Source organism: Ictidomys tridecemlineatus, chromosome 7 (assembly GCF_052094955.1).
Source record: "Ictidomys tridecemlineatus isolate mIctTri1 chromosome 7, mIctTri1.hap1, whole genome shotgun sequence".
Lineage (NCBI taxonomy): Eukaryota > Metazoa > Chordata > Mammalia > Rodentia > Sciuridae > Ictidomys > Ictidomys tridecemlineatus.
In genome coordinates this window covers 98,123,511-98,145,680 of record NC_135483.1, presented here as the reverse complement: position 1 = coordinate 98,145,680, position 22,170 = coordinate 98,123,511, and the positions used below count along the sequence as shown (strand labels likewise).

The 22,170-nt window shown below is 34.8% G+C and overlaps 1 protein-coding gene across 12 annotated transcripts in view; it reads right to left on the bottom strand.

The window, feature by feature from the left end:
* Positions 1-22,170, bottom strand: part of Ptpn4 (protein tyrosine phosphatase non-receptor type 4) — a 177,514-nt gene that overhangs the window by 11,111 nt on the left and 144,233 nt on the right. For all 12 annotated transcript variants that reach the window (XM_040294127.2, XM_078017252.1, XM_078017251.1 and 9 more), the window contains 8 exons: positions 18,562-18,718; positions 14,685-14,851; positions 13,612-13,702; positions 13,378-13,439; positions 8,798-8,944; positions 5,990-6,118; positions 2,562-2,710; positions 462-597 (listed from right to left, as the gene is read on the bottom strand). In XM_040294127.2, the coding sequence (XP_040150061.1) occupies positions 462-597; positions 2,562-2,710; positions 5,990-6,118; positions 8,798-8,944; positions 13,378-13,439; positions 13,612-13,702; positions 14,685-14,851; positions 18,562-18,718 (1,038 nt within the window). The remainder of the gene's footprint in view (positions 1-461; positions 598-2,561; positions 2,711-5,989; positions 6,119-8,797; positions 8,945-13,377; positions 13,440-13,611; positions 13,703-14,684; positions 14,852-18,561; positions 18,719-22,170) is intronic.

The window sequence follows — 22,170 nt, the reverse complement described above, 5'->3', positions numbered from 1 at the left end:
CCAGATGTTAAATATTTTAGAAATTGCAGGCCATAGCTAGGCATGGTAGCACATGCCTGTTATTTCTAGTGACTCAGGAGGATGAATCAGTGAATCAGGAGGATCAAAGTTTTGGGGCAAACTCAGTGACTTGTTAAGCCCCTGAAACAAAATAAAAATAGAAATGGCTGAAGATATAGTTCAGTGGTAAAGTGTCCCTGGTACCTTCTGCCAAAAAGTAAATGAATAAATAAATAAAAACAAGATTAGACCATATGGTATCTATTGCAACTTGTCAACTATGCTCAATGTTGAAGTGGTATAAAACCAGCCAAAGATGTGAATTCACAGGCAAAAGGTTATTAGCTGCTGATAAGGAATTAAAAAGATAAAAATATGACTCAAAATAAAACTTAAAATATACACTGATAACAAAAACCATCATTGAAGATTCACATGTGCACATGAAATACAGTACTTACAGGTGTTTGGATCATCATGGCTCGTTGATCTCTCATTGTTCTTACAATATCTAGTGGATAAACTGGCTGATTGCATTCAATGAGACACATGGCTGTTTCCATAGTAATAAGAACCCCAGTTCTTCCAATTCCAGCACTAAAAAAGATAAATATGGGCAAGATCTTACTGATGATATTCTACTAAAATTCTTGTGATTTTAGTGCAGAAAAATCAAAATACTGAATAACAATATTGAAGAATAATTTCATTTTAAGGTTTTATATTAGAGAAGTAGTAAGTTAACTTCTAAACAAGGTATAAGCTTATTGGAGCAACTTCCCTTAAAAAACATAACAAGAGAATTATAATAATCATTAACAAATGTGTAGAAGACAGCACTATTTTATACCTTAGACAAATTAGAGTTTTCTAAAAAAATTAAGTTACCTCTGGATAGTTAAGAACTCTTGGAAGTATGATCTGTAAACAAGAATGTGGTAGCTACTAGAGTCTTAGGATATGGGATGGCCATGTGTTTCATCATTCTTGTCACTTTGCCTCTCAAATATTTGTTCTATGATTTGTTTTAATGATCCGAAAGTTTGCTCTTACAATGTGCTGAAAAGGTGAATTATCTCAAACTATCCTCCAAATAAAGCACTTTAAAACATGGTTATGAAAGGAAGAAAATAATTTCTGTATTCCAATCTCTGGGTCAGTGGAAGCAAAGGTTGGAGTCACAGTGTTTGGCTTTTTGAGGACTGAAGGAGACCTGGGGTGAAAGGAAGGAAAGGTAGCCTGCCACTGTTCACCTAGAAATACTGGGAATAGCATGTCCTATAAACCCATTTGGTAGGCTCATTCCAAGAGATGTGGGAGCACTCAATGAGTATCCTAAGAGGGGTCACAGGAAAGACAAGAATACCTCGCTGGGAAGGAGAAAATCTAAACTGCAGACTGCATCCTAATGTATAGGTAATGATCTGAATGTATGCCTCAAAATGTGTGCCTCAAAATTCATGTTGAAATTGTGTATGTGTGTGTGTGTGTGTTTTTTGCTGGGGATTGAACCCAGGGCCTTCTGCATGTGAGGCAAGCACTCTACCAACTGAGCTATATCCCCAGCCCCATGCTGAAACTTAATCACCAATGTGATAGTAATAAGAGGCAGGACATTTAGGAAGTGATTAACTCATGAAAGTACAGCCCACACAGATGGCATCAGGGGTCTTATAAAACAGCTTGGGGGAGTGAGTTCACATTTCTATATCTTCTATCCCTTCTGCCATAAGGAAACAGCATTTGCTCTCTATGGAGGATGCAGAAATAAGGGACCATCTTGGAAGCAGAGAATAGCCCTCATCTGATACTGAATTTGCAGTATCAGATCCTTCATCTTGGATTTTCCAGCCTCTAGAACTCTTAAGAAATAAATTTCTGTATTTTTTGGGGGGGAGGCGGGGGTTTTATAGGGATTGAATTCAGGGGTACTTAATCACTGAGCCACATCCCCAGCCCTTTTTATTTAAAGACAGGGTCTCACTAAGTTACTTAGGGACTCATTATGTTGCTGAGATTATAGGCATGTGCCTCCACACACCCAACTAAATTTCTGTTATTTATAACTTACTTAGTCTTAGGTATTTTCTTTTTCTTTAAATACTTTTTTAGTGGTTAATGAACCTTTATTTTACTGATTTATATGTGGTGCTGAGGATTGAACCCAGCGACTCAAATGTGCTAGGCAAGTGTTCTACCACCGAGTCACAACCCTAGCCCTTTAGTATTTTTTTTTAGAGCAGCACAAATAGACTAAGACAATCTATAATATTTCTACAATATTGTATATCATCAGATCTAAATTACAATTTCAGCAATGCTAAAATACAAAAGCTTCTAAGAATCCGTGCAATAATTATTATTTTTATCTCTTATCACAAAGTTTCCGCCAAATATTAACATTAGAACATATCCTTTGTTTTCTACATCAGAGCACAGCTATGAGTAATTAGTCACTGTGGCAATCACAACATAAGGGTGCAATAAAATATCTATTCCCTTATGATAAAAATAATATATCAAGTCAGTTATTCATTCATAATAGACAGGAAATAGAATACCTGCAATGAACAACAATAGGTTCTTCTTTGCCAGCCCTCTTATTTCGTACATGACAAACAAAATCCAGAAAGTCACTTGAATCATCAGGAACTCCATGGTCAGGCCAGGCTATGTACTGGATCTGAGTGAGTTGACGACTCTCATTTTTCTAAGTATAAAAGAAAAATTATTTACCTTGACTTAGGAATTATCTTTAAAATATAAATATTCATGTCATTTTAATTTTAGAAGGAGAGCAAAACCAACTCCTTTTCCTCCCCACAAAGAAGTAATGCATAAACCCACTAATATCCTAAATTGCAACAAATAAGAGATAAACTATTTTATGGAAACAGGTGTATCTATCTTATTGGCTACTTACATCGATGCCTTTTTATAACTCAATATCTGTATTTATAGTTTTAAAATGATGATAATCAAGCAAACTTGCAAAAACAAATTAATATCCAGAGGAATGCTTAAAGATTTAACAACAGATACTAGTATGGCAGTATGTATAAACGTGGATGTGTAACCAATGTGAATCTGCAATCTGTATACGTGGTAAAAATGGGAGTGCATAACCCACTTGAATCAAATGTATGAAATATGATATGTCAAGAGCATTGTAATGTTTTGAACAACCAATAAAAAAAGATTTAACTAAAGATCTGTTAATTGAGCAAAAATGGTAAAGTAAAAAATAAATATATTTTTTGGACGGGGCACAAAGCTGAGCTAATCCTGACACAACTCAGATAAAATTTTGGAAATTAAAAAAAAAATGTAGATTAAACACTGGAGATCATAAATCACCAGACATTAATTAATCGCTAGATCAAACCAGTGATTATTCCTTTTGGGGAGCTAATAGAGAGAGTAAGACTCTTAGATACATCTTGGTACAAGTCTTGACTATGTCAGGATGGAATTTAATATTTCAGAGCCTAACTTCTTCCTTCACTTTAAGAATGAAATAACATCTATACATTTAAGGGATAATCTTAATGTTGAAAAGACTCCATAAAATGACCTGTAAATCACCTCGTTACTTGACATCATATACACAATTAACAGGTAGCTAGTCGTTCAACATTATGAAAACTGGTTATTGCCATTTATATTAAAGGGAGCACAATTGCCAGTGGTGCACACCTGTAATCCCAGCAACTCAGGAGGCTGAGGCAGAAGGATTGTAAATTCAAAGCCAGCCTCAGCAACTTGTGAAGCCCTAAGCAATTCAACAAGACCTTGTTTCAAAATAAAAAGAATAAAAAGACTGGGGATGTGAGTCTCTGGTTAAGAGCCCCTGAGTTCAATCTTCTGGTACCAAAAAGTGTGTGCATGCGGAGAGGTTTCCAGAAAAAAACTATGAAAAGTAATGGATGGCATGGTGGTGCATGCATGTAATCCCAGTGACTTGGAAGGCTGAGACAAGTTCAAAGCCAGCCATAGCAAGCCAACCATTAACAAGACCATAGGCAACTTGGGGTGACCCTCTATCAAAATCAAGAAAAAGGGTTGGAGATGTAGCTTAGTGGTTAAGAAAGCAAAAGATATATAAGAGTAGGTAGTGTTGTCTGTCTGACCAGTGTCCATCAACGTATGGATGCATTTACATACACATGCAAATTTATTTTCCCAATTATATGTGGTTCAAACTTTAGAAACACGACTTAGCATAGTTTCTAAGGTACTCAGGGTATATAAAGAAAAGCCACTATTCAATAAACTACTATTCAGGTGCTAGTCTACAGGTAGATATAATAAAAAGACTGTTTTTGACTTTTTGCAGTATTGGGGATTGAACCCAGGGCCTCAAGCATGCTAGGCAAGTGATCTACCACTGAGATAAGCCCACAGTCATTTTTAAAAAGTATTATTTTGAGACAGAGTTTCATTAAGTTGCCCAGATTGGCCTTGAATTTGCAATCCTCCTGCCTATATCTGGGATTACAGGCATATACTACTGCACCAAGTAAAGAGTCTACATTGAAGACAGATATTATTTTTAAAAATATTTTTTTTAGTTGTTGATAGACCTTTATTTTATTCATTTATTTATATACAATGCTGAGGATCAAACCCAGTGTCTCACACATGTGAGAGGCAAGCGCTCCACCACTGAACCACAAACTGAGCCCCAGCCCCAGATATTATTTTATATAAACATACAGACTATCTTTCATTATCAATTAGGGAGAATATATTAGACCATGAGTATATCCCCCCAAGCCCCTTAAATTCATTCTGATCTGAATAAAATTTAACTTTTTATTTTCAGATTTTACCTTCATTCAGTAGCTGAAGGCTTTTCTTTTCTTTTCTTTTGGTACTGGGGATTGAACCCAGGAGCACTTTACCACTGAGCTACATTCCTGCCCCATTCTCCTTTCTAAAAAATTTGAGATTGGGTCTTGCTAAGTAGCTGAGGGCCTCCTAAATTGCTGAGGCTGGTCTCAAACTTGTGATCCTTTTACCTTAGCCTCCTGAGTCACTGGGATTACAGATATGTACCACTGTGCCCAGTAAGACTTTTTTCTTTTGTGGTACTAGGAGTTGAACCTCGGGCCTCAAACATGCGAGGTAAGTGCTCAATCACTGAGCTACATCCCAACCCACCAGATTCCTTTTCTATAAATAACACAACTTCTGGTTCCTTCCCTTTTGGCAAGAAATGTTCTTGTCTCTGGTCTCTTTTAATCATAAATTTGGAGAAGGGTTGTAGTTTCCATTTCCAAACGTTTAACCATTTATGGGATAGGCATAGGACTTTATGGCTTATACTATCTGCTTTTCTCTAGCAGTTACTTCTTTTGGCTCCCTCCAAAACCACAGGTGGCGGGCACCAGAATACCTAGCTGCCGGCGGTGAATATGGGATACTGTCTCTAACAGCCTCATCATGCCCTCTACACACATCTTCTAATTGGAGTACTGAGCCATCATTTACTAATCAATCCCCATTTCTGGCTTTGGTAGCCAATGTGCGTAACCCAGTTAGAACTAAGAAGAACTAACAGGTAGAAAGCTCTAACCTATAGGAAGGTCTTGCCTATGAATTTTTCTTCCTTAATATTGAGGGGATTGTGTTTGCCTCTATTCTTTTGAAAAAAGAAACAATTTGACAGTTTTCAATTACTTTTTCATAAATATTTTACTATATTACTCCCAGAGAGAATTTTTTAGTAATCAAACAAACTAAGGCAAAGTAGTAAATAGTAATAAATAATATACCAGACTGCTTTTATACTGACAACTAATTTTTGGCAGTAGAAATTGAAAATACATTTATTATAGTATAGGAAAATATACTCTATAAAATTCCAGAGTGTCCCATCAAAACAGGTTAGTAATTTTTGTGATATTTTTCTGGCTAAAACACATTTCAGCTTTCAAAGTCTTTACTTTAAACACAGTTCTAGCAAATGGACACCCTGCCTTCTTACCTCTTGATTGAACAGTGTCATATTCCTGAAGATATAGGCAGCATTTCCTTCTTCTGAATGGCAGGTAACTTGATAGCATCCATAGGACGAACTTCCTGTGGGTTCTGGCCAATACTGATGACATTTAACCTGATATCAACAGAATTATATAAACAAAGAAATTATACACACACACACACACAAAATAAACAAAGAAAATCACACCCATACATACATACATATATCAACTTAAGTTCTTCTTTTTTTTTTTTTTTTTGTGGTGTTGGAGATTGAACACAGGGCCTTGTGCATGATAGGCAAGCAATCTGCCACAAAGCCACATCCTCAACCCAGTTTCTCCAAATTTTTAAAATATTTTAATTTTTAAGAACTTTCAGGGGGCCAGGTCTGTAGCTCAGTGGCAGAGCACTTGCCTAGCACACATGAGGCACTGGGTTCGATCCTCAGCACCACATAAAAATAAATAAAGGAATTGTGTCCAGCTACAACTAAAAAATATATTAAAAAAAAAAAGAACTTTCAGCCTGGCTTGTTGGCACATGCCTGTAATCCCAGTGGCTTGGGAGGCTGAGGCAAGAGGATCATGAATTCAAAGCCAGCCTCAGCATCTTAGCAAGGACCTAAGCAACTCAGGGTGACCCTGACTCTAAATAAAATATAAAAAGGGCTGGAGGGCTGGGGAATGTGGTTCGAGTGGTAGTGTGCTCGCCTGGCATGCGTGCGGCCCGGGTTCGATCCTCAGCACCACATACAAAGATGTTGTGTCCGCCAAAAAACTAAAAAAAAAAAAAAAAAAAAAAAAAAAATTAAAAATAATTCTCTCTTTCTCTCCCTTTAAAAAAATAAAATAAAATAAAATAAAAAGGGCTGGGGATGTAGCTCAGTGGTTAAGTGCCCCTGGATTCAATCCCCCATACCAAAAAAAATCAAAAAACTTTCTGACTTAAGAAAAGGGTGCAAGAATAATTTAATGAACTCTCATAATAACTTAACTCTTTTTCAAGATCCATCAACTATTAGCAGGGCATGGTGGCACATGCCTGTAATCCCAGTGGTTCAGGAGGCTGAGGCAGGAGGATCATGAGTTCAAAGCCAGCCTCAGCAAAAGTGAGGCACTAAGCAACACAATGAGACCTGTCTCTAAATAAAATACAAAATAGGGGTAGGAATGTGGTTTAGTCAAGAGCCCCTCAATTTAATCCCTGGTACTAAAAAACAAAAACAAAAAACTATCAACTATTAACATTATGTCATTTTCACCCTTTGTAACAATAATTAATCTATTTGGCCATATTTTGAGACTCCAAATAATCTGATTAATTTTTAAAGATTTTCATTTTTTGGTGCTGGGGATTAAATCCAGAGCCTTTGAGCTATATACTTCCAGACCCTGTGTTAAGATTTTAAAATTAGCTTTAATGACCATATAGCTTACCCATTAAAAGTATACTTTATTGAACTGAGGGGCACTTTACCACTGAGCTACATCCTCAGCTCTTTTTATTTTGAGACAGGATCTTGGTAAATTGCTGAGCCTGGACTCTAACTGGGATCTTCTTTGCTTAGGCTCTAGAATTGCTGAGCTTATAGGCATATGCTACCATGGCTGGTTTCAGTATATCCACACGTGTGTAACTATGAACACATTCACTTTTAGAACATCTTCATGACACCCAAAAATATCCTGATACTTGTTGGTAGTCACTGTGCATCCTACCTGATCCTATTTTCCTTTCCCCAACCTGAATTTAGACAATGACTAATCTACTTTCTGTCCCTATTCTATTCCATATAAAAATAATCATATAATATGTGGAAAAAAGGAAAAAAAAAAGAAGAAAAAAAAGAAGAGGAAAACTCTTCTTTCATTTGGCAAAATGTTTTTTAGGTTCATCCATGTTGTAGCAAGTATGTATAAGTACTTCATTTTTTTTTTATTGCCAAGTATCCAACAATACGAATATATTACTGTTTCTTGGCACATGTGAGTCTTTCTATGTTTTGGCTGTTTTGAGTAATACTGTTACAAATGCTCGTGAACAAAATTTTTGCATGTTCATGTTTTTTCAGTTCTTTTGGTAAATCTAGGAATGAAGTTGATGAGTTGTAGTAAAGCCATGTTTAACTTTCTGAGGAAATACCAGACTTTTCTAAGGTGACCGTACCATTTTACAAATCCACAGGCAGTGTATGAAAACTCTGTTTTCTCTATATCATTAGCAACACTTATTGTTACCTGTCTTTTTAATTTCACTCATGTACTGATTATGAAGTGGGGTCTCATTATTATTGATCTGCACTTCCCTGATGACTAATGCGGTCAAGTTTTTTTTTTTTTTTTTTTGTGGTGCTGGGGATTGAATTCAGGGCCTGTGCATGTGCATGTGAGGCAAACACTCCACCAATTGAGCTATATCCCCAGCTCTGTGATCAAGTATTTTTTTATGTGCTTACTAGCCACTGGAATATTTTCTTTGGGTAACTGTCTATTCAGATGCTTTGCCCATTTAAAAAACTAGATTGTCATTTTATTGTTAAGTTATAAGAGTTCTTTATATATTTATATACAAGCTCCTTATATAAACATTAATCCTTTTAAATAATAACAATGGTAATAATAATAGCTAACACTTATGTCACAGTAGTACCTGTCAATCGTAATTTTAAGCACATAATCGTAATGATTCAAATCATGAAATCATAAAAAAGATTAAAGGTTACAAAAGATTAACTCAATGAAAATATTTTTATTATTCAGTGTAATTTGAAACAAGCCCACGCAATGTGCAAGATTAAACTATAACTTACTCTGCCACGTTCAACTTGTGTGGTCAACATTACAACCATGGAGGAGCCTTGTTCCCAAGTCATTTGCCAAAAATCTGCACAAGTGTGTGGTAATGGCCCTTGACAAGCAATGTACTGATTGATAATGCTTGAAGAAGGAATTTCCATCTAAAAAGAAAAGAACATTAAAATAAAACTTTGGTATTACAACTTTTTATTATGATTGGCAATATAAAAATGATCCACTAATTAATTGTGAGACTGAGCATAATGAATTTCAATAAATTGCAATCAGTACAACAATCTTTTTTTTTTTTAATTTTATTTTCGGTATTGAGGATTTAACCCAGGGGATTTTACTGATGAACTACATCCCCATGCTCCCCCACCCCCTTTAAAATATTTTTTTAGTTGTAGATGGACACAAAACCTTTATTTTATTTGTTTATTTTTAGGTGGCACCAGGGATTGAACCCAGTGCCTCACGCATGCTGGGAAAGCGCTCTACCACTGAACCACAACTCTATCCCCCTGCATACCTTTTTAAAATTTTTTATTTTAAGACAGGGTTTCCCTAAGTTGCAGAGGGCCTTGCTAAATTGCTGAGGCTGGCCTCGAACTTGCAATCCTCCTGTCTCAGTCTCTCAAGTCTCTGGGATTTTAGTTGTGTGCCACTGTGCCCAGCAGTAAAACAATCTTTATCAGTATCCGTGGAAGAAATTTCTTAGCAATATCCAATAGTTATACATATTTACCTTTTAATTAATGGAAAGCAGGATTTAAATATAAATATCTCCCAAAACACTAGCATGGTTGTAAAAGTAGCTTGAGAGAGAACCTTGTTTCAAATGCAGAGAGTTAGTGAATAATTAAAAAAGATTTACCTGTAAACAGCATATTTGTAATCTTGTGAGGAAGCAAAGCCCTGCCATTTGTTATAGCTTGGATTTTACATATATAACAATTTAAAGGGTATTAAAAGGTATTTAAAATTTTTCAGAATGAGTCAAATATTTGAGAAAAGAATCATACTACATTTGAGTTTGGAAAAAAATAAAGGTGATATATGTGCATACCAAATTGAAATTCAAAGCATACCAAAGGGTGAATAGAAAAAGAAGTCTGCCTTCCATCCCAGCCTTTAGGATGCAACATCCTAATAGGGCAATCCAGGAGGGTAATCTTTTTTCTCATTTCTTCTTTTTAGTTGTCAATGGGCCTGTATTTATTTATTTATATGCAATATTGAGATTTCAACCCAGTGCCTCACACATGCTAGGCAAGTGCTCTACTACTGAGTTACACTCCCAGCCCTTTTTTTCTTATTTGTGATCTACGCTTTCAGATATATTCTGCAGACAACACACCAATGTTAAACTATCTTCCTTTTTGTTCTGTAAAGCTATTTAAAAATGGCAGTATAATATTATTCTACATCTATATGATATCATCAAACTTTTTGATTTTTCAGTCTCATAGGTAAAAAAACAATAAAACAAACAAACAAACACACCCAGGAATTCCTTGTAGTTTCTTTTTTCTTCTTTTCTTTGGCACTAGAGATTGAACCCAGTAGCGCTTAATCACTGATCCACAACCCTAGTCTTTTTATTTTTTATTTTGAGACAGTTTTCACTAAGTTGCTTGGGGCCTTGCTTGGTTGCTGAGGCTGAGCTTAAACTTGTGATCTACCTGCTTTACTCTTGGGTTGCTGGGATTACAGGTGTGCATCACCACACCCAGCTTCCCTGCAGTTTCCATTTGTACTTTTACTTTTTAAAAAATTAAGCTGAATATACTTTTTTGTTTAACTCAGTTCTAAGTGTTACAATGGTATTGTGGTTTTGCTAAAATAAAATAAAACAATCCTTATCAGAAGTACACATTAAAGCAGCTAATCCTGAGTCACAGATTCTGTATTTGTAAATTTGACTTCTTTTTTTTTTTTTTTTTTAAAGAGAGAGTGAGAGAGAGAGAGGGAGAGAGAGAGAGAATTTTTAATATTTATTTTTCAGTTTTCGGCAGACACAACATCTTTGTTTGTATGTGGTGCTGAGTATCAAACCCGGGTCGCACGCATGCCAGGTGAGCACGCTACCGCTTGAGCCACATCCCCAGCCCTAAATTTGACTTCTTGCTGAAATTTATATGTAGCTTCCGAACAGTTGAGGTGCTTTCTTGGTCACCTGTAAGCATGTTCAGAGTTGTGAAACATCTGAGTCACAAAATAGGCATATTTCCAACTGATATCAAACAAAACAACTCGGTGCCTTCCTCTTTCCGCCGTTGTATCTGTAAACAAGTAATCATTCTGCATGCTATACACTGCCATATTTTTCATTAGTTGCTTTCCGTTGGTGATTTCTCTGTTTATAAATGCATAACACTACTATGTAGTGTTCCTAGGAATGCTTTGCACTTTTTTTGCATGTTTTTTTATGTCCAATGGAGAATATTTAGATTAGTATTCTTCAGGCAAGAGTTATAGCAGTACTATGGGCTATAGGTTCAGTGTCAATGAATTAATTATATATTTAATAAAATACCTTAAATGGCAACAAAGTTATGATGAAAATGTTGTGATTTGGCTTATATTTGAATCCTAATTCAATAATTGCTCTAGAAGCAATGGCTCAGTATTCACTAATTCAATATTTACAAAAACTTCAACTACTTCAAATACTCAGAATTGACAAAGTAGGCTTAAAAATTTTAGAGGGTACTGCTCAGATGAAATCAGACTAGCCATCTTTTGAAAGTTCTTGAAGCTGGTAACATAGAGGACTCTTCATACCATTCTACTTTTGTATTTGAAAATAGCCATGAAATTTAAAACATCATCTGCATTTTCTTTTCTTTGAATTTTCTATGTTCTACGTCTACTTTAATTGAATAATCATTTTTCTAAGGCTGGATTTGAACTTGGGATCCTCCTGCCTCAACCTTCTGAGCCACTGGGATTACAGGTGTATACAACCATGCCAGGCCCATTTTCTCTCTTTTTTTCCCATCTTTAAGTGCACATCTTTATTTATTAGTGCACTATACTTATACATAATAGTGGGATTCATTGTGCTATATTCATATATACATATAACATAATTTGATAAATCTCATCCAAGTATTATGTATGTATATATGTATTTATTTATTTTTGGTACTGGGGATTGAATCCTGTGGTGGCTTACCATTAACTATATCTCTAGTCCTTCTTTATTTTTTAGGTTACTGAGAATTTAATCCAGGGGTGCTTTACCACAGAGCTATATATTCTTGGCCCTTTTTTATTTTGAGACAGGGTCTTGCTAAATTGTCTAGGCTAGCCTCAAGAATGTGTTCCTCTTGCCTTTAGCCTTCTGAGTTGTTGCGATGATAGGCATGTGCCACCATGGCTCACTTCAATTCTTTATTCTTCTTTTTTTTTTTTTTTTTTTTTTTTTTTTTTTTTTTTTTTTTTTTTTAAAGAGAGAGTGAGAGAGAGAGGGGGACAGAGAGAGAGAGAGAGAATTTTAACATTTATTTATTTTTTCTTAGTTCTCGGCGGACACAACATCTTTGTTGGTATGTGGTGCTGCTGAGGATCGAACCCGGGCCGCACGCATGCTAGGCGAGCGCGCTACCGCTTGAGCCACATCCCCAGCCCTCTTTATTCTTCTTAATCGTTTATAGAGCTCTTTTATATTTAAGAAATAAGCCTTTTCTAGCATTTTAAAAATTCAGGGCATAACTAGATTTTGGTACTTTTTAAGCATACCAAACATTACAAATTTCATACTGCCAAATTCATCAATATTTTTTTTTATAGATTAGACATGTATCTAAGCTTATAAAACCTCCCCCTTTCTGAAATATTAAAGAATTCTCTCATTATTTCTCTCAAGGACTTTCATGGTTCTGTTTTTAACACTTACAATTTGCTGTACTTCAAAAGATGTCAGCATCAAGAGATGAATAGGTATTCATAGAATGATATGACATACAGATTTACCTCAAACAATCTGAATGTGGGGATATAGGTGAAACAAGATTGGCCCTGAACTGACAATTGCTGAAGCTGAGAGATGTGTATATGAAGGTTCATTTTACTTTTATCTTTTTTTAATGGTGTGGGGAATTAAATCCAGGGCCTCACACGTTAGGCAAGTGCTCTACCATTGAGCTACACATACTCAGTCCTTCATTTTATGTTTTGTTCTAACTTTATACCTTTGAAAATTTCTATATTACAAAGTTAAGAAAAAATAGGAGTGATCCTTTTTTTCTCTTCAACTGGGGGCAAAGAATCTTTCTTACAATTGTAAATTCTAGACAGTTCACCAAATTTCAGATAGACTGTTGTATTTCCAATGATTTAAAAGGCTACATTTAGCATAAAAAGTTTTAACATTTAGGTTATCTATCTCTGAACGGAAGTAGTGTATTTCAATGTTCAATATATATACTAATATACCAACATCAAACTATTCAACATTTCTTTTATAATATTGTTTTAATATTTTCAAGTTTAAATATTCCATCTAAGTTAGATTCCTTATCCCAAAGCTTAGAGTGGTCCCTATTATTTCAAATACAAAGACATAATTTTTAAAAAAACAACTTACATTTATATAGTTTGCATTGATGTAGTCTTCATTACCTTTTAAAATGACCCGTGTAGCATCATCTGTAAAAATTCAAAAGAAATAATGTTTTTGTTCTGTTGTTTGTTTTGGTGCTGGAATTGAACCTAGGGCCTTGCACATGCTCTACACTGAGCTAAACCCCCAGTCTAGAAACAATGTTCTAATAAAGTTATGTTAAAAAGATCAAATTTAGGAAAGATTATAGATACTCACAAGGCGAAATGTCTCTGTATCTATTTTTGGAAATATTCTGAGGTAATTTGGCACAAGACATTGTCATTCCAGGTTTTTTACGATACAGTTGCTATAAAAAAAGAAAAAAAATCTTCAGTCCAACAACTTGTTTATTTTTTAGAATTGTTTCTGTACTTTAAGGAAACAGGTTTTTTCCTTTGAATACTTCATCTACATAATGATGTACCTGGGCCTATTAGAGTATTGAACCAGAATTTGAAAGCTGAATTATGTAGTTCTGAGAAGAATTAAATATATGATATTTTTAAAAAACAGATAAAAACAATTTTGTACACAGCAATAGTACCTAAAATTTTAAGTATCACATCTGCAGAGGACACTTGACTTTCATTTAATTTGGAGGTTTTTGCAGCACATGAACCAAGACTGAAAAAACCGACATGTGTCTTTAATGTTTTATCATTACAAACACATGACTTCAGAGCAATAAATACGCATAATGGCCATTTTAAAAACATTAAAAACCTCCTGATTTTCCTAAATTAAACAAATTAAGTTCACATACTCTTAGCAAAGCATTTTAAAACCCTCTGTATGCTTACTAATCAAAATACAGATTATAAGTACTGAAGAAGCATTCATGTTCTTCTGATTCAGCAATCTATTTAAGAGTTTTAAAGACTGCACTGATCAAAGTTAGAAAAAGATTAAATATAACAAGGTATAAACTTCAAAGCAGGTTATTTTTCCTTTAATTCATAATTTTAAAGTCTGTAATAGCTTATCTTCATCTTCTACTTTTCATAAAAACAGATGCTTAATTATTGAAAAAAAATGTAGTCTGATGATATAGATATAAAATTCCTTTCTGCTTCTTTTTAAAAACAAATCTGTACTTATATAATCATAACTTAATTATTATGGGAACAATTTTTTAAAAAATTGTGTTTTGGAACTTCTTATTATTAGACATTTCTAAGGATACCATTTTATTTCTAAATTATAATGGAAAGTAGATTAGGCAGTTAGAAACCATGAAACTAATTAGAAAATATGGGCAAACACTTTTTCTGTACAATGATATCACTCACATCAAATTGTGTCAGGACCGTTCCAGTAATAAGCCCCTCAGCTAGCTGGACCATTGACTCCCGCAGGGAATGGTCATCTTGATGGACACTATCTAGTGGGGCTTTCTCAGGAATGTACTGGAAGTCTGGTTCATTTTCTAGTTTTTCTTCCACTACATCATACACAGCTAAAACAAAACAAAAAATGCACATAGAAATCTTAATGTAAATCATTATAAGAATTAGATATGCTCTTCAGTTTTTTGTCAGAAAATAATTCACTTTGACTAATTATATTAATCTGATGTAGGGTGTGGGAACTGAGTGGCTGTGAAATTGAAGGGCTTTTCTGCACCTGTGGGGGAAACAAAGGGTTTTGTCCAGAAGCCTAAAAATGTCTGTAACTTGAAGAAACATTAAGGAAAAAAATGATGCTGCTAAGATGTAGATATGAATAGACCTATTCTTAAATTGTGGGGACTGAGGACAAGAATACAAATAGAAGTTCATATGACAAATGTCTAAATGTAAGTTACAAATATATTGGACAAAGTGATAAGCAATATATGCTCTATCTTCTTTCCTTGACATAGCAACAAAATATGCCAGATTTAAAAAGAGAATTCTAAATCAGAATCCATGGTCATGATAGTATGAGGAGAGTCAGTACCTAGACCCTAAGCCTATAGAATACACTATTTCTTTTCACCTTCTTAGCCCCATTCCACAACATGGGGACCTATAAACACACATGTAAACATCCTGGCCCATATGTGTGCTTTGTCTTCACTACTCGTCTGCTAACTACTTACTGCCTCTTAATTACCTTGCTGCCCTGAGAACACATATCACAAGATCCACAGTTGGGAGAAATGAGACTGTGGAAAATGCTTACAAAGGCCTAAGAAGTGGCTTCAGGGCTATTTGGACAAATAATTGAGGGGTAAAAAGAGTGTTTAAGAAAGGAGAGATAAGTTAGAGGTGATGGCTTGACATATCTTCTTGGCCTTGCAAAATCCTGACCCTATTGAAAGGAACATGGCTAAAGAAAAGACAGAGAAAAGCTTTCTAAAATATGGAGTCAAGGCTAAGACCTCTGCTACTCTTGTCTGGAGGCCTGGTTCCTTCTCAGATATGTATGCATTTTTTGATAAAAATAAATTTCTGAAATGAAGAACACAAAGACAAAACAAAACAACAACAACAAAAAGAGACTAGGTTACCTAAGAAGAAATAAGACTTAGAGGGAAAAAGATCAGAAAATAAAAAGCACATTCTTGGTAAGCATACTTAATTTTGATTATAAGTTGTTTTAAGTTCAAATGGACATGATGGACCCACAGTGAAAATGAATAGAGGTCCTGGCCCAGATTTTGACTATAAAACAATGTTAGAAAGATTTAACATTTTGGGCTGGGGTTGTGGCTCAGTGTCAGAGTGCTTTCTTTGCACATATGAGGTACTGAGTTCGATCCTCAGCGCCACATAAAAATAAACAAAATAAAGATATTGCATCCATCTATAACTAAAAAATATTTTTTAAAAAATCTAATATTTTACAAGAAAGGTGGATTTCTCTCATAAATTAAAGTGTAAATCAGGCAATTTGAAATTTCAAGAAGGCCATGTCTTTGCCATCATATGGGCTTTTGCTCATATTTTGGCTCTGCACTAGTCATGAATCCATGAACAGAAAACTGAATGTCTTGTACCAAAGTGTATTCAATTTTAAAATGAGGATTATTTTCAACTATCACACTGGATGGCCAGGAGGATTAAATGAGAGCATACAAAAGAGCCTATGTACATAGAAAGTTTAAAAATCAGATTATTTTTAAGTTCTTTAGGAGATATTATCAAGAAAAAACAGAGTAAGTAAAATTCAAAGAACAGTATTCTTGGTATAAAACTTAGGAAGCTTTAAGTGACAGAAAATGCCTAGAAATGAATAAGTCACCTCAGTACCACGTCTAAATAAACAAGTTTCTTGAAAAACCAAGATAGAATGATCTGTGTAAGTCCTTATAACTGACTATGAATAGAAAAGTCAAAGTAGAGAAGATAAAATTAAAGTGCCTTCTTTAAAAAACTTAATATTTTTTAATTTTTTAAGTTGTAGTTGGACACAATATCTTTACTTATTTATTTTTATATGGTGCTGAGAATTGAACCCAGTGCCTCACACATGCTAGGTGATGTTCTACCACTGAGTCACAACCCCAGTCCCTAAGGTGCCTGGTTTTATCCGAGAGATTGAGAGGTTTTTAAAAAAATTTTTAATTTATTTTTTAGTTTTCGGTGGACACAATATCTTTATTTTTATGTGGTGCTGAGGATAGAACCCAGTGATCCGTGCATGCCAGGTGAGCGCGCTACTGCTTGAGCCACATCCCCAGCTCTGTTTTGTTTTTTAATAAAAAAAAAACTTGGCAAAATTTTGTAGGGTTGGGTGTGTTGGACAACAGGTTCAGAACAAAACTAGAAGAATATGTTCAATGCTATTACATAGGAATTTTTTCTTGGAACTTAAAAACAATGCCGTATGAACAATGGCTTCAGGCTCTGTGACTGTTAAATTGGTGACCATGGAGGGTATTTCTGGTAAAATTAGCTCTTGCCAAAAAAATTAAAGGAAGAGAAATTAAAACTTATTCTGCATGATAGAATTAAATGATAGAAATAGTAATGAAGGGATTAAAGGAAGATAAACTTTAATTCAATTTACAATTCAAACTATGTAAAGGCGGAATATACTGCTTCAGGAACCACTAAGTACTCTACATTGATAGGATGTTTTTGAGGCTGCTGTAGAAGAGACCTGTGCAATTGGCAAAGGGGCTAGAACTTATGAGGTCTGACATTTCTTCAAACCTAGGAATCTGCGGTTATGAATTAACAAGTCCAGATAAGTAGATGACATGATTAGGCAAGTGCACATTATCTACTGAAAAGTTAGACAAGATTTAAAAACACAAATTGTTTAAACTAGAGATTATTATGGAATTTTCTAGGAGTGGAACAGAATTCAAAATTTATTTATGCATCTACTGAGAATTTACTGGGTACTTAATACTACTACTAAACTAATTAGGGGAAGTGGAAAGCTATTTTAATGATAGATTAAGAAACAGAAACCCTTTCTGAGATGATCTTTTAGCAGAGACCTGAATAAAGTGAGGGCAAAAGTCATACAAAAATCAAGGATAGTTTATCAGAATGGATGAAACTAGAGACTATTATGCTAAGTGAAAAAAGACAATCCCAAAAAACCAAAGGTTGAACGTTCTCTCTGATATGTGAATGCTGACAAAAGGGAATGAAGGGGGAGGGGAATGAGAATAGAAAAGATGGCAGAATGAATTGGACATAACTTTCCTATGTTCACATATGAATACGTGACCAGTAAAACTCCATCATGTACAACTACAAGAATGGGATTACTAATTAGAATAAGTTAAACTCCCTGTATGTATGTGTCAAAATATACTCTAATGTCATATATATCAGAAACAGAAAGCTGCTACATAGTATATAACCACAGAAATGTAAAGTTGTGCTGTAATCGTGTATAATAAATTAAAATGCATTCTGCTGTCGTATATACCTAATTAAAATAAATTAAAAAAAAAAAAATAGAAAGCCAGTATAGGAGGAAAAAAAAAGAAAAAAGAAAGAAAAGAAAGCCACTGAGTGTAGTAGAATAGAGGAGAGTGAGCAAGATGAGTAAAGAAGTAAGGAAACCAAGAATTTGGATTTTTCTCCAAGTATGAATGGAGGCCATTGTGCTTTGATCAGGAAACTGACAGATTTATGTTTTAAAAGCCCACTCTGGCTGTTATGTCCAGTAATAAAGAGTAACGAATTATGACAAATAGCCAGTATTGCATAGAGTACTTACCATTGGGTCGAACTAGAAGCACGAGTTCCCCAGAATGTCTTTCACAGCTAGCTTTAATAAATAGGACGACTTGATCATGGGTATGTTCTGTAATGTCCCGACCATTAATTAGTACAACTTGGTCCCCTTCATTCAATCGAGGGACACAGAGGTCAGCCTGTAATATAAGGCAAGTAAGGTTTCAGATTTGCATGTGACTTTCTGGAAGTATTGGGTTTTATTTTTATAGAATTCAGAACAGGAAAACCAAAAGCACCTATGCACTCATTCATCATTTAAAAAAATTATTTTTAGTTGTCAATGGATGTTTATTTTATTTATTTGTATGTGGTGCTGAGAATCAAACTCAGTGCCTCACACATGCTAAGCAGCACAATGCTCTGCCACTAAGCCACAAGCCCAGCCCTCAACCATCAATTTTTAAAATATTTTCTTTAGTTGTAGATAGACATGATACCTTAATTTTTAAAAATATTTTTTAGTTGTATATGAACACAATACCTTTATTTAATTTATTTATATGTGGTGCTGAGGATTGAACCCAGTGCCTCACACATGCGAGGCAAGTGCTCTACCCCTAAGCCACAACCCCAGCCCATGATATCTTTATTTTTATGTATTTATTTTTATGTGGTGCTGAGGATCAAACCCAGTGCCTCACACATGCTAGGCAAGCACTCTACTACTGAGCCACAATCCTAGCTCTCATTCATCAATTTTAAAAAGTAGAAACATAGAGGTTTTTGTTGTTGGTGTTGTTTTGTTTATTGTACTGGGGATAGAACTCAGGGGCACTTTACCCACATCTTCCAGCTTTCTAAAATTTTTAGAGAGGGTCTCACAAAGTTGCCTGGGCTGTTCTAAAACTTGTGATCCTCCTGCCTCAGCCTCCCAGGAACATTACAGGCATGGGCCGCTACATCTGGCTTAGAAACCTAATTTTCTCATGGAGATACTATTTCTTCCCCTTCTTCCTTCCTGATGACCTATTATGTGCCTAGAGATACAGATAAAACTAAAGGTTTAAAAGTACATATACACATGCAGCTCTAACTTTATATTGTCTATATACATAGAAATTTTAGTTACCACGGTTTAAACGACACCAGTCCCCCAACAACATGGTTTAAATTTTAGTTACCATGTGTTAATTGTGGATAATGCATAAATAAAAACTTCATTGTAAGGTTCTCAGTCCAAAAATCTCTACATAGATAAAAACATATATTATGATGAGTGGCCAATCAGATCATTTTTTTTTTGGTACCAGGGATTAAGCCCTGGGGTGCTTAATCACAAAAGCACAACCCCAATACCCATCCCTTTATAAAATTTTTTACTTTGAGATGGGGTCTAGCTAAGTTGCTTAGGGCCTTGCTAAATTGCTGGGGCTGGCTTTGAACTCACAATCCTCTTGCCTCAGCCTCCCAAGCCACTGGGATCACAGGTGTGCGCCACTGTGCCTGGCCACATCTCTTCTTTCAATATCTGAATGATTTGTCAATGCATATCTGTCATTCTTTACTTGCACAGAAAGTAAAGCATGTAGTTTTGGCTCCTCCTTCCTTTCAGTGATTAAGCCATACAAAAATGGATAATCTAAAGAGGGAATTGACCAAAAAAGATGAGCAAAGAAATGAAATTTGATTAATCCTGGAAATTAAATTTGAATTGAACATAAATGAAGTTAAGAGAATAAAAACACTCAAAGTTCAAAGTATAAAATGTTGAAAGGAAATCTAAAAAGTTAATTATCAAGGCAAGAAGAAATGCTCACTCTGTACAAAAAGTTTTATAACAAGAAGGAGGCAAGTACTTTATGAGATTGTGCTATGTTTTCATAAAGAAAACATTTTAAATCTCAATATTTCTGATATTTTGAATCACAGGATACTAAATCATTTATTAGTTTTAATATTTTCTCATTTATCTATACTTTTGTAAGAAACAGGAAGAGATTTGAATGTTTAGACAAAAAAATATAAAAGTTGTGGGACGACTGTAATTGTTCCAACTAATCAAGATTACTCCATGATTTCATCACACATTATCCTGCACTACTGTGCAAAGTGAAGATTACTTGTACACACTTTATTGAGAAAACAAGCCAGTAATTAAGGTAAAAGATATAAGAAAAATAGAAACAGAACTATGAAGATTGTGTTCTGGGAACATAGCAATAAAAACATGAGAGTCAAATATAAAGGATGACAGATAAAAGTAGAGAAGGAAAAATGGGGCAGTATCTTATCAAAAAAGGGAAACTCCTGTGACAAAGGCAGTAAGAAATGACAGCAAGGCTGGGTGAGGTGGTGCATGCCTGTAATCCCAGGGGTTCGGGAGGCTGAGGCAGGAGGATCATGAGTTCAAAGCCAACCTCAGCAACTTCGTAAGGCCCTAGCAACTAGCAAAACTTTGTCTCTAAACAAAATATAAAAAGAGGTGGGGATATGGCCCAGAGGCTAAGCCTCCCTGGATTCAATCCCCAGTACCAAACCAAACCAAAAAAAAAAAAAAGAAAGCACAACTACTCAGAATTCACTAATTCACAAATTCCATAAAAAAAAAAATTCACAAATTCCATAAAATCCAACAAGGTTGTCACTGATTTGTTCTAAGTACAAGTCGAAGTTGGGGCTTGGGATGTGACTCAGTGGTAGAGAGTTTGCTTGGCATGCATGAGGCCTGGGGGTTCAATTCCTAGAATTGGAAAAAAAAAAAAAAAAAAAGGTCAAAATTCTTCCTCTGTTGTTTATGAAATGTGATCTTTGATATCTAAAATTCTGAAAACACATGAAAACACAGAAGATATTGGCCTTGATTATTTCATAGAACTGTTGTGAAGTTAAAAATGAGAATACTAATCCAAAGTTTTAAAATCTGAAATATTAAAATTTAAGGTGGGCTGGGGACAGCTCAGCGGCAGAAGCCTGCCTAGCATGCACAAGGCCTTGGACTTAATCCCCAGAACTGCAAAAACAAAAACAAACAAAAAAGTAAGATTATGTTCATTCTCTCCAGTTGCTTTTTTCTCTCTACTTCTGTAGTAAAGTAGAAGACATTTTTCATATATTCTCTTTGCATTTGCTTCTGCATATCAATTTGGTTCCAAGTTTTTCTAAATGTCTTTGGAATACCTGAAGTGAGATGGAGTGGGAGTTAATGGTAGAAAAAAGAGCAATCTTTTTATATTACTTTGTGGATGGTGTAGTTGGTAGAAAAAGAACAGATGGTCTGTTAGAGATAACTATAAGTATCCCTTACTGTACCTATTATTATTGAAGGAAACTCATACTTAGCCTGCCTTCTTTCAGAAATAAATTCTTATTTATTTTATTCTGATTCTAAAAATTTAGATAAAGAAAATATTAAAATGAATTTGTTGGAGCAATAGCCACTGACTAAAAGATGATCAGACCAGAAAGAAAAACATGATTTTTTTTATTGGAATTTATCCATTTCAGAGGTGTCCAAAATAGAAAAAAACATCAGAATACTTGAAATTCTGTTTCTCCTTGTGTCATCTTTAAGAAAAGGGGGTTGATAAAACACAATGTCCCTGAAAGCTCCCTTCTGTTCCCTAAAACCCAGTCAAATGAAATAAAAGGA